Source organism: Polypterus senegalus, chromosome 1 (assembly GCF_016835505.1).
Source record: "Polypterus senegalus isolate Bchr_013 chromosome 1, ASM1683550v1, whole genome shotgun sequence".
NCBI lineage: Eukaryota > Metazoa > Chordata > Cladistia > Polypteriformes > Polypteridae > Polypterus > Polypterus senegalus.
In genome coordinates, this window is record NC_053154.1 from 39,533,389 (window position 1) to 39,546,398 (window position 13,010).

A 13,010-nucleotide genomic window follows, 5' to 3' on the forward strand; every position below is an offset into this window, starting at 1 on the left:
CCAAAATGTATTGGATGAGCTAGTCAAGACTTAAATGAATGGTATTAATTAGCTCAAGTGGTATTAATGCTTATATCATTTGAAAGATTTTAATTGTATTATAGCACATTATAGTGTGCAATGTGTAGTATCTAAAATGTACATTTCAATTTTGTTAATCATCTTAGAATGAATGTCTTTAGGTGCCTCTACTTCACTTTCTGTCCACTTTTCCTGGTAAGGTAAAGTATTTCTTATGGAAGAACACTTCTGGGGCAGTCTAACCATTCAGCATCATACTAAATATTGGCAATGGAAATTAACACTTTAATATGGTATGTAACTTATTCAGTGGGCAAAAGCCAGAGCTCAGGCAGAGGATTGACAAGTCCTAGCTAAATATAGATGGATTGCCTTCACAGAACTATCAAACCAGACTTCTCAATTATGAACAATCACTCTTCTGCTCAGGAGTTCCCCCATGCACCCTCATACAGTTGGAACTTGTACTAGTGAATGAGTAATCTGCTTCAATTCAACACTGAGTTGCAGAGTGGGCAACTGATTGTTTATGTGCATACACCAAACTATTACTATAGTCCAAGTATTCAGGTTTTTAAGAGATGTTGAATTCTGGCTTTCAGTGAATACTGTCTACTGACTGTGTAGCTCTAATGAGAGGAACATGCACATGATTCCATTCCTATTGAAGTAATTGGGTTGGATCTCAAGTCTTAAATTTCTAGCCTCCTTACACCTTACAATGGTAGCAGAGATAACAGAATTATCTCCATTTCTCACACTTCCAAAATATATGTGTGACAAATTAATTGCTGAATCTAAATTGATCCAGTATCTGTGAGTGTCCGTGTAACCCACAGTGGAAAAGACAAATCCAAAACATGGATGAACTGATTTATAAGGTGACCCATTTAAAACACCCAGAGTCTTGTGACCTTCCAGTCGGCCAAAAGCAGATTTGAAAAAACAACCAATGAATTGGTTTTCTTTAACAGTAAAGTGTTTAAACTAAAAAAAAAAATGACAAAGCTAGTACACAAACAGTATGGTGAACATTTCTAGTTTGTCTGCTCATATAGCAAATGCTTTTCTTGTCTTACAACAACATTTTGTTTGACTTTTATATCTATGGTATTTGAATGTAAGCTCACCTTACATTACAGTAAACATCATGATACCTATTTCCTGGAAGTGTATCACATCAGCTTTAAATGTGCCAGCTGTCAAGAGTACCATTCTATTGATTTGCAGCACATCCTTTCTACAATCTTTCCTCCCATATGAAAGTTATTTTTAATTATAGTCTTATGATCTCATAGTCACATTAAAGAAAGATTAATACACAATGCAGAGTTCTGATATTAAACACCACAGCAAGTGTCCATTTCATAGCACCATGTGGTATGAAATAAATTCTGGGTTTTAATTCCAAGTCAAGTCGGAAATTCTGGCCCTGGCACTAAATAACAAATTGCCCTTGTCTTAAAAATACACTCAACTGTGTGTCTCCTTACTTGTCAAGTGCACGTTACTTTCTATATTTATTACATAAGAGCTACAGAAAGCAATGATTTATTAGGGTTTCCTTGTTACTTTTTCCCCATATGAATTTGACATAAGCCCTATTCAGATGGGATTAGTTTTACACAAGCAGGTGAGATAAAGTCAGCAGTTGAAATGGGCCACTTTGCACAGGTACTCCATACTGGCATTTGCTTTATGAGTTGTTACTACCATTGCTTTATGAATACTGGTAGCTAATGTATTCATACAGGTGTGTACCATTAGTTCAGACCACATTAGCATTCCTTATTTATAACAATAATATATCCGTTTTGCTCCTTCATTGGGGAAGCATTTTCTTATAAATTGTGCATATAACCACAACTTTGGACCACTGAGGAAATCATTACCACCCCCAGAGTTCATCACGCACAACATGGAGTAATGGCAGGTTTTTTTTTTGCACTTCAAGCTCTAAGTAATTATTACCCGAGGACCTCTATAATTTTAGTCCAGTCCAACTCATTCAAATAATGAAGTTTAACTGATGTTGATTCGCTGTTGGGATAGGCCGTATATGTTGTGTGACAAAGGGAGGTCTTTGTTTCTTTCCAAATCAGGTAGACCAATTGGTACCAATGTTCATTCCTTTTGAAAGTCCTTGTAACAAAGTGAATTTCGGCGTTCACCATGCTACATATTATACACTGAAATAGGTGTATCTACAGTATGTACAACAACATAGTCCGTCTTGAGAGACGCTGCTATTTCTCTAGAATTATAAATAACAATGCTAGTAATCCCAGAGTCTTATTCGATTGATTTTCTGCTAAACCCTGGCCACTCTATGGAATGCCTACAAAATACTTCTAGTGAAACTTGTGAGGCTATTGCTGTATTTTTTAATCAAACAAAATTAATTGATATTAGAAATAATATAGTACATCCCTCCCAACACTGATCCTCATAAGCCCCAGTACTCCATTATAGGCAAATTCAATTCTTTCACCAGGATAGATTTACCTGATTTATATAAAATTATTTCTCAGCTGAGACCCACCACCTGCATCCTTGACCCAATATGAACAAGTTTTTTCAAAGAAGTATCGGGCATGCTAATTGATAGTATTCTTGACATAGTAAACCTGTCAATAGATACAGGGGGTCTTCCCAGGCTGTCTTAACACTGCTGTAGTTAAACCCCTGCTGAAGAAAAATAATCTTGACTCCTCTGCTTTTGAAAATTTTAGACCTATCTCTAACTTGCCTTTCTTAAGTAAACTTGTAGAGAAGACAGTCATCATGTAGCTTAATGACCACCTCAATAAACATGCTGCTATTGATAAGTTTCAGAACAAATCACAGTACAGAAACTGCACTCGTTAAAGTAGTAAATGACTTGCGGGTAAATGCAAACAGAGGCCGTTTATCTGTTCTCATCCTCTTAGATCTGAGTGCCGCATTTGATATTAGAAATTGCCTTAATCAGTGGGTGGGCCTCTCTGGCAGTGTCTTAAATTGGTTTGAATCCCATCTGGCAGGCAGAAAATTCTTTGTTAGTTGTGGTAATTACACTTCTATGACACATGATATTTTATATGGTGTTCCGCAAGGCTCTATCTTGGGTCCGATGCTCTTTTCGATTTACATGCTTCCATTAGGTCAGATTATCTCTGGGCATAACGTGAGCTACCACAGCTATGCTGATGACACGCAACTGTACTTATCAATAGCACCTGATGACCCCGACTCTCTTGATTCACTGACACAATGTCTCACTTGTGTTTCTGAATGAATGAGTAGTAATTTTCTCAAACTAAATAAAGAGAAAACTGAAATTTTAGGGATTGGCAATAATGGATATAATAAGGTTATTAGAACTAAACTTGATGCATTAGGATTAAAAGTCAAGAAGGAGGTAAAGAAATTAGGGGTATCCATTGACTGTGACCTGAATTTTATATCACATATTAATCAGACACTAGAACAGCATTTTTTCACTTAAGAAATATAGCAAAAGTTAGACCTCTTATATCACTGAAAAATGCTACGAAATTAGTTCACGCTGTTTTCAGTCGACTAGATTACTGTAACGCACTCCTCTCAGGACTACCCAAAAAAGACATAAATTGATTGCAACTAGTGAGGAATGCAGCTGCTAGAATCTTAACTAGGAAAAGAAAATCTGAGCACATTTCTCCAGTTTTGATGTCACTACATTGGTTACCTGTGTCATGCAGAATTGATTTTAATGCACCTAAAATCTGGAATAGCTTGCCAAAAGGAATTCACCAGGCTAATGCAATGGAACACTTTAAAACACTGCTGAAAACACATTACTTTAACATGGCTTTCTCATAGCTTCATCTTAGTTAATTCCTGATGCTCTGTATATTCAATTAATTATCATTATTATTCATGGTGGCTCTGCAATCCGTACTAACCCCTACTCTCTCTTCTGTTCTTTTTCCGGTTTTCTGTGGTGGCGATCTGCGCCTCCACCACCTAATCAAAGCAATGTGATGTCCCTACATTGATGGATTAAAGACCAGAAGTCCACATGACCATCATCATCAAGTCCTTCCATGAGAACCCTAAATACAATGAGGACTGACTGAGGTCATTTATGTTAGGTAGAATGCCCAGAGGGGGCTGGGAGGTCTCGTGGCCTGGAACCCCTGCAGATTTTATTTTTTCTCTAGCCGTCTGGAGTTTTTTTTTGTTTTATCTGTCCTCTCTGGTCTTCGGACCTTGCTTTTATTCTATGTTAATTAGTGTTCTCTTATTTTAATTTTTATTTTGTCTTTTTTTTCCCTCTTCATCATGTAAAGCACTTTGAGCTACATGATTTGTATGAAAATGTGCTATATAAATTAATGTTGATGTTGTTGTATCTGACTTTTAAAACAGAGAGGCTCATCTGTCATGAACTGGGAGTGACTGTAAATTTTACAGAGTCAACAATTTCTGAAACAAGTGTGCCCCCTCACATTAGTCAGTTAATCATAGCATCAATGACCACATCAAAGGTCCAGACACTTCTGTGTAAATTTGGTAGGCAGATACTGACACCACTAAAAATGTAAGTAATTTCCAGGATACTAACTACATATTAGGGGCGGCACAGTGGCGCAGTGGTAGCGCTGCTGCCTCGCAGCAGGTTCGCTTCCCGGGTCCTCCCTGCGTGGAGTTTGCATGTTCTCCCTGGGTTTCCTCCGGGTACTCTGGTTTCCTCCCACAGTCCAAAGACATGCAGGTTAGATGGATTGACGATTCTAAATTGTCCCTAGTGTGTGCTTGGTGTGTGGGTGTGTGTGTCCTGCCGTGGGTTGACGCCCTGCCCGGGATTGGTTCCTGCCTTGCGCCCTGTGTTGGCTGGGATTGGCTTCAGCAGACCCCCATGACCCTGTGTTCCGGATTCAACGGGTTGGAAAATGGATGGATAACTTCATATTTGGCAACCTTTTAATCTTAAAATCTCACTGTTGTGTTTTTGTTAGTTTCAACCATGCATTCTAGCACCCATGTCTCTAAGCTTTTGGAGATTTGATAGCAGGAGAAGACTGTTATGACAAAACTTGTGTACCATTTCATTTTAAATCATCCATATCCTTTCCCCTTTTTAAACATTATGGTTAGTTGTACTGAATACCAGATGATTAACAACTGAGTAAACTAATGCAACAGTCATTTAACCAAACAAATTATGTAGTAATAGAATCTGATGTGTAAGTTTCTGCAGTCATAGTACTGCCCTCTAAGTTAATACTAAAGCTAGCCAAATAGGCTACAGGTTTATAACAGATTTTATTTAGCTGTTTAGACTGCTCTGCGGTGGGTTGGCACACTGCCCAGGATTGGTTCCTGCCTTGTGCCCTGTGTTGGCTGGAATTGGCTCCAGCAGATCCCCGTGACCCTGTGTTCGGATTCAGCGGGTTGGAAAATGGATGGATGGATGGATGTTTAGACTGCTCGTATCTAGTTTGTGGAGGTATTGTAAAGCCATGAGCCTAGTTTAGTTACAGTATAACATACTAGTTTGTGTTATACAGGTTAGTAAACTTTTGGAGGTAGGAAGAGTGTCTCACCTGTTGTACATTCTGCCCCTTTGTGACCCACTCATTCCCTACTTTGACTCTGGGATGGCAAAGGCCCTTAAGAAGGTCAGCAGAATTCAGACACATAAGGTAGGCAGCCTTATCTGCTTCTATATTAGGGAATACAAATTTGAATTAGCAAAAACTATTATTGTATTTGTTATTGAAAAGTGGTAGCAAAAGGTAAACAAATTAAAGTAACAGAAAATAGCACAAAAGAATATGGAAAGAGGTTTCAACAAAAGTGACTGACCCTCTGTGCCATCAGGCTCAGCCTGCTCCTCTCTCTGCTTCTGCTTGAACTTCATATTCCCAAAGTGCATGATAGCTCCAGTTAGCTTGTACACAGAGTTCTTCTCCTCTTGAGTAAAGCCCAGTACATCAAATGCACTCTGAAAGAGGAAGAGAAGTCAGAGGACATGCAGTTGTATGCTACAGGCTTTATCCTTCTGTCTGCAATAAGCTCTTACATCTGTAGCCATCAGTTCATCAGCATCATCAATGGAGGCCACTGTTGTTTCTCCTTGAGAGATGAATGCATAGTCATAGGGATTGTTTGTAACCAACAGCATGTCTAGAAAATAGAGAATATTATATGAGTAGTGTGACCTGGGAAGGAAAGGTGTGAGTGACAAATCTAGTTGTTTACAGAAAAATACATTGCACTTAAAATGTAAAAGTAAGTTTCATCAAAAGTCCTTTTCCTAAACACATTATTTTGTTTACCTGGTCACTGGCAGTGGTAGTCTATCAATCTACACATGTAGACGGTCTTTACAGTGATTATACTTTTAGTACAATTCCCATTTAAAGGAAAGAAATAATTCAGTATGTCTAAGGGAAGTGCAATGTTTCACATGTACATGAATGTGGGAGGCAAGGTTACACAGTGTTTCTTGCTAATTAATTAAAAAGTGTGTATTTTGTCAGATCAGATATTTTGCCAATATACTGAATGTAGTTTTAAGAAAAATGGTAAATCTGAAAATAAGTGCAGTTTATTTTCATTTCACATTAAAGGGAACAGTCAGTCATTTCAGCAATGACAGACTGACTTATTTTATAGGACTCTTGTAATCCTTGTAGCCTGGCCATTTGAAGGGTATAGGGTGAAGTGTTAAACATTTGATATTTCACTTAATGAGCACTAATGAAGTGATAAGCCAATCTGTCTCCTTTTTATGACTTCTTATGCTTGAGCAACCTCTGTGCCTACATCATTTGACAGCTCTCAGCTTATGCTGTACAAGATGAATAACTTGCATTGAAGCAGCCTGCTCTTTTCAAAATGAAGTATGCACAGTGTTAAGAAGGACGAGGTTATAGCACATTTAAAAGCTCATGTACGAGCTTGTATATCAATCACCATAAGCTAAGAAGTGAGGATCCTGCTCTATAATCAGATGTTAGACCTATGCAACTAGAAGCGGCCAATTAGGGGACACTCTTCACTGGATTTCAACAACTGCTTGTGAAAGTTCTGGTTACTCAGTATGCTGAACTGTGCCGTAGATGGAGTTACACACATCATTCAAACAATAATTCAGCAATTTCCTAAATCTGCTTTTTCCACATAATGGTAATGAAACACCAGAGTTTATCACAGCATTGTCAAATGCAAGCTAGAAGCTAACCCTGGACAAAATACCAGTCTATCACAGGACAAACACACTCATTAATATCAAGCTAATTTAGGGTTTTCAGAAAGCTCAAAAGAAGAACTTACACAAACAAGACAGGAAATGCAGAGATTTGAACACAGCACTGTGCAGAAGTTGTGAGTCAGCAGCTAACTACTGCACTCTTTAATGAATATAGTATGATTTCAAACATTCACCTTCATATGGTGTTTAACACTATCACTTGTGCAAACCCATTAGCACAACCTAACCAACACCTTAACTTTCCCTGATGATGTCACAGCTACAGCAGGCTGAGCTGGATAGACCAGGCAAAGCAATTCCCAGCCACTCCCTCCAACACCTTCTGTGGAATTCTAGGAGTGTCAAAGTAATGAGCAAGTCATGGAGTGAGTTATTCACAAGCAAGTGTAATTCATGATTTTAGGGGAGCATATAAAATATTTTGCAGTACATTTTCAAATTGGCTTTCAGACACTGTCTAAGGGTTGTGATTCTCCTGTTTTGGCTCCACTGAGTTTTTTTAGGAAGCTAGTATGTGACATAAGTAAACTTGTCATTTAATTGTATCTTCTCAGTGTTCTGCAGTGGTCCATTTTGGCTACTGTGATGAAGTTATTCCTTCTGACCTTGGAGAGTTTGTGTCATTACTGCTGGCAGACTCAATATAAGACCTTTCTCATACTCTACCCAAATCCTGTACATTATTCTGCTTCACAGTACAGTATAGAGCTTATCTAAAGTGAGAGTGAAGAACCAGTTAATTTAGATCAGCTAGGCTTTGACATACCTTTACCTACTGACCACTGACCCCAGATGTTTATTTTTATTTGCTTCTGCGTATGATTTTTTTTTTATCAACTTATATGTATGTACTGTATATCTTTATTTGCATGCACATATCAAATTTCTTTTATCAAATGTTATTTTGCATTTGATTTGCTAAAGTGTGCAGTGCTCTGGTAATGCCAGTGAGAAATGTACCATAAGCAAACTGAAATTAACTGAATTAATTTTTGAAAAAAGTAAAACGTACACTATTGATAATGCCTCTGAGACTGCTGGCCGACCACTGGAACAAACTATTTAATCAATGGCGTGAACCAGCCTCCAATGGAGAAACATGCAAGAATGAAACTTAAAGGATGAGTTTGGCATTTATTTCTACATACTTATGGTAGAGTGTATGTTAATTTTCCACATAAAACAGTTTTAGAAGCTAAAAAAAAAGAAAAAATTCAAGAGAGCAGGCTAGTTTTTTTCTATAATTAAAATGCTGTATTTTTGGAAAACAATTACAAGGGGCAAATTAAAATATGCCAAGATTGCAAAGAAGTAACTTTGACTTGAAAAACACTACATTTATCCTTTAAGAACTGATTTTGAAAACTGCTAAACAAAAACAGTTGACCTAAAACATCTTTTTTGTGTCCCCCATAATTAAGAACAAAGGCAAACCTAGTAGCTCTGGCTTCTTGTTGGACAGGATCTGGTAGAAAATGTGATAGTCCCTTTCAGACTTGAGCTGGAACACCACACGAGACTTCTCTAGGAGGTCTAGGAGAATAGAAGTAAGAACAGAAAGAATGCTGAATGTTTCTTCTGTTGCATTAATGACCATTGATAATTTTTTTTGTAATATAGTTTTAAAAAGTAGTACAAATTCTTAAATAAGTAGTTTCAATTTTAAAGAATTCCATATTTATGCTGGTTTTATTAAATGTTCCACGGCAAAATACAAAATATAAACTTTGACTGAGGATAGCTTAACTTACATGTCTCTATGTCCGCTGAAGCCAGCTTACCCGTAGCACCAAAGTGGATTCTAATAAATTTGCCCTAAAGAACAAGAAAACTGTCATAATTTATTAAGTCCCTACTTGAAAAGAGAACAAACATGCTGTGGTGTGTAGTGGGGTGAGCAGCTCCTACCCACTGAAATTCTAATGTATTTTTAATCATTAGCCAAAATGTCATATTTCTCTATATACAATATTTTTTTGAGAGATTGGCCTTTGCCAACAATTTATAGTAATTTGCATGCTGTAGGAAAACATGGACACTCACAAAACGGGAAGAGTTATCATTCCGGACGGTTTTGGCATTGCCAAATGCTTCTAGAGCCGGATTCGCCTGGATGATTTGATCTTCCAGAGTTCCCTGCGTTGTAATAGAAATGAACATTATTACCATATACTGTACTGCAACCCTGAGAGCAACAGATTTTTTGGCCCAAGAATCACCTTGGAGGAGACTGCGGTGTCTTTCTTTCCTCCTGTTGCAGCAATGCTGGCAAAGTACTGAATAACTCTTTTGGTATTCACAGTCTTTCCAGCACCAGATTCTCCACTGTAAATTGAATAACAAATTCTTTGGTAAATGAACTATTCCATAAAAGGATTCACCACATAGCAATAGGGGCATGATGCCATCATATGGAAGTTTAGTACAAAGAGCCTTCATTTCATATATCTTGATCCTTTAAGAGGAAAATGTTTCCTATTTTAGAAATCTAAATTGACAAGTAGTATTCATTTCACTTTGCTTTTCTTGAATGCTAGAATAGTTTGTTTCTTATCAAGTTGACCATTCATATGTACTATACATTTTACACAATGTGCTGTCTTTCATGGTTCACTAAATTTTTTAATTAAGTGACATGAAAGGGCTATAACAAACATGTTGAGTTTTTGATTTTCTGGTTACATAATGTACTGTGTAATGAAAATGGCTGTGATTAAGATTCAAAGATAAGTTAAATGGTAGGTGGAATGTTATCTTTGCTGAGAGAGAATTAAACTTGTGTTTAAGCACTGTGAATAGGCTATATAATTCACTGCACCACTTTAACTTTTTTTTTTTTAATTTGCATATTATTATTGTAAAGCAAATGCAATGGGCTTTGTTTTATAAGAATGGTGCTCTCACTCCAAATTGCTTTTCCTATTTAATGCAAAATGTAGTTTTGCTCATCAACAAAAGTCTTTGACCCAAGTGGTTTTTTTGGGATTTGGACTGCAAATGCACTGCTTTCACCAGGCTCATTTCAGACCACTTACATGTATTCAAGCCAAATGTGTTTAGAAAGAAAATAAAGGCAGGTAGGTCTGTTTCTAATGTTTACTGGTACCACATATATACATATGAAGCAGTATGTCCATCAACAAACTATCATTTAGAGTGCTAGATTGTAGATAGTGTATAAATACTTAATCTCTGTCCGAATAATGCAAAATTACTTACGTGATCAGGATTGACTGGTTTTCGCGATCTGGAAAAACAAGCAAGCGGTCATTATTATTTGCAACTCAAAGTCAAAAAAGAAAGATGAAAAATAATTAAAAAGCAATATATAAAATATAATGTGTCAAATGATAATGTATTAGTTTCAATAACCAAAGTATCAGAAATAAAAATGAATGTGGGTGCATATACATATAGGCAGTATAGTGTAATGTATAACACACTGGATTTTAAGTAATAATTTTACAGATTCATTTGCCATCCCTATGACACTGTGTGATTCTAAACAAGTCACTTAACTTGCGTATGTTTCAACTGGTATAAATACTTCAAGTGAGAATATGTTGTAATCTTTTACATTGCCTTGGATAAAATATAGAAAAATATATGCGCATCCTGCAGGGAGCTGAAGCCGATGCAAGAAAAGATCAAACACCAAACAGAATGGCGCTCAACCCAAAACTAAAGTTTCTCATGCACCCTCAGTAGGCCAACTGGATTTCTTAGCCTACATTATTTGTCTTTAGAATGTTGAGAAAACCCAAGTGAACAACTGAAGGACTTGCACATTTAACAAAGACAATAACTTTACTAGGAAATGAGTGATGTCTCTGGAATTGTGAAGTAAGAGAATGAAGTTCTGTGACATTATGCTGCCCTAATATATAGTTTATGCAAACAATGTATTACTAAATTAATTGTATTCCAAAGTGTATAATGTGTTAAATATCATGAACACTGAATAGGTGGTATTTGGTGGCATATTTATAAATACCTGAACACATGTATTTTCAAATATATACTCAGCAAAAAAAGAAAAGTCCCTTTTTCAGGACTGTGTATTTCAACAGTAATGTTTTAAAAATCCAAATAACTTTACAGATCTTCATTGTAAAGGGTTTAAACAATGTTTTCCATGCATGTTTAATTGACCATAATCAATTAATTAACATGCACCTGTGGAATGGTCGTTAAGACCTTAACAGCTTACAGAAAGTAGGCATTTAAGGTCACAGTTCTAAAAACGCAGGACACTAAAGAGACTTGTCTACCGACTGTGAAAAACACCCAAAGAAAGATGCCCAGGGTCCCTGCTCATCTGCGTGAACGTGCATTAGGCATGCTGCAGGGAGGCATGAGGACTGCTGATGTGGCTAGGGCAATAAATTGCCATGTCCGCACTGTGAGACGCCTAAGACAGTGCTACAGGGAGACAGGAAGGACAGCTGATCATCGCCGCAGTGGAAGACCACGTGTAACAACACCTGCACAGGATCAGTACATCCGAATATCACACCTGAATGACAGGTACAGGATGGCCACAACAACTGCCCGAGTCACACCAGGAAAACACAATCCCTCCATCAGTGCTCAGACTGTCCGCAATAGGCTAAGAGAGACTGGACTGAGGGCTTGTAGGCCTGTTGTAAGGCAGGTCCTTACCAGACATCACCAGCAACAACGCCGCCTATGGGCACAAACCCACCTTCGCTGGACCAGACAAGAGTGGCAAAAAGTGCTCTTCACTGATGAGTCACGGTTTTGTCTCACCAGGGGTGATGGACGGGTTCGTGTTTATCGTCGAAGGCCTGTACCCTGGAGCGGCATCGATTTGGATCGATGGCTATGGCCATTCCCCCCAGAAATGTCCAGGAACTTGCAGGTGCCTTGGTGGAAGAGTGGGGTAACATCTCACAGCAAGAAGTGACAAATCTGGTCCAGTCCATGAGGAGGAGATGCACTGCAGTACTTCAAGCAGCTGGTGGCCACACCAGATACTGACTGGTACTTTTGATTTTGAGCCTCCCTTCATTCAGGGACACATTGTGAAACATTTTTAGTTTATGTCTTATGGTGTTGACTCTTTTAGTGTTCATACAAATATTTACACATTAAGTTTACTGAAAGTAAAAACATTTGAAAGTCAGAGGACGTTTCTTTTTTTGCTGAGTATATATCAGAGAAGACAAAAGTTTTCAGATAAGGTAGTAATAATGACTGACCTTGACACTGGTGATTGGTGATGTTAATGTTAATGTTAATTACGTGATGTGACTCAGATTAAGATTTCAGGACCTGTCATGTCTTGGTTTTATATAGCTCCTTCCACAGTAAATGGCACCCTAGGATGCCTTGCAAGTGCAGTGCAGCACATGACAGGACTGGCAGGCATACTGACTTCAAGTATGAGCTTGTGATTTTTTTTTTTTTAGTGACTTTCAAAGTGAGCGACTATTTAAGGTGCCTAATGGGCTCATTGTGAGCCTTTTAGAAGGTGAAGTTACTCAGACTGAGATTTTAGGATTTCACCTGTCACCTTTTTGGTTTTATAAAGCTCCTTCTACAGTAAACAACACATCAAGTGCCTTGCTAGTGCAGTGCAGCACATATCCCAACTATTTTTCACTTCTGTCACTGTAATTTAGATGCTGCTTATTTTTGGGATCAGAGAACTCAGTATCATTACTTGATCCAATATTGCTGGGTTTCTGTTGTTACTGGACCAGCATTACAACTGTCATTCTGG

The 13,010-nt window shown here is 37.7% G+C and overlaps 1 protein-coding gene across 2 annotated transcripts in view; it reads right to left on the reverse strand.

Annotated features, from left to right (window-relative positions):
• Positions 1-13,010, reverse strand: part of LOC120525145 (myosin-7) — a 46,060-nt gene that overhangs the window by 29,913 nt on the left and 3,137 nt on the right. For both annotated transcript variants that reach the window (XM_039747209.1, XM_039747219.1), the window contains exons 6-13: positions 10,484-10,511; positions 9,484-9,589; positions 9,308-9,400; positions 9,016-9,079; positions 8,699-8,797; positions 6,071-6,174; positions 5,854-5,992; positions 5,592-5,710 (exon numbers count right to left, since the gene is read on the reverse strand). In XM_039747209.1, the coding sequence (XP_039603143.1) occupies positions 5,592-5,710; positions 5,854-5,992; positions 6,071-6,174; positions 8,699-8,797; positions 9,016-9,079; positions 9,308-9,400; positions 9,484-9,589; positions 10,484-10,511 (752 nt within the window). The remainder of the gene's footprint in view (positions 1-5,591; positions 5,711-5,853; positions 5,993-6,070; positions 6,175-8,698; positions 8,798-9,015; positions 9,080-9,307; positions 9,401-9,483; positions 9,590-10,483; positions 10,512-13,010) is intronic.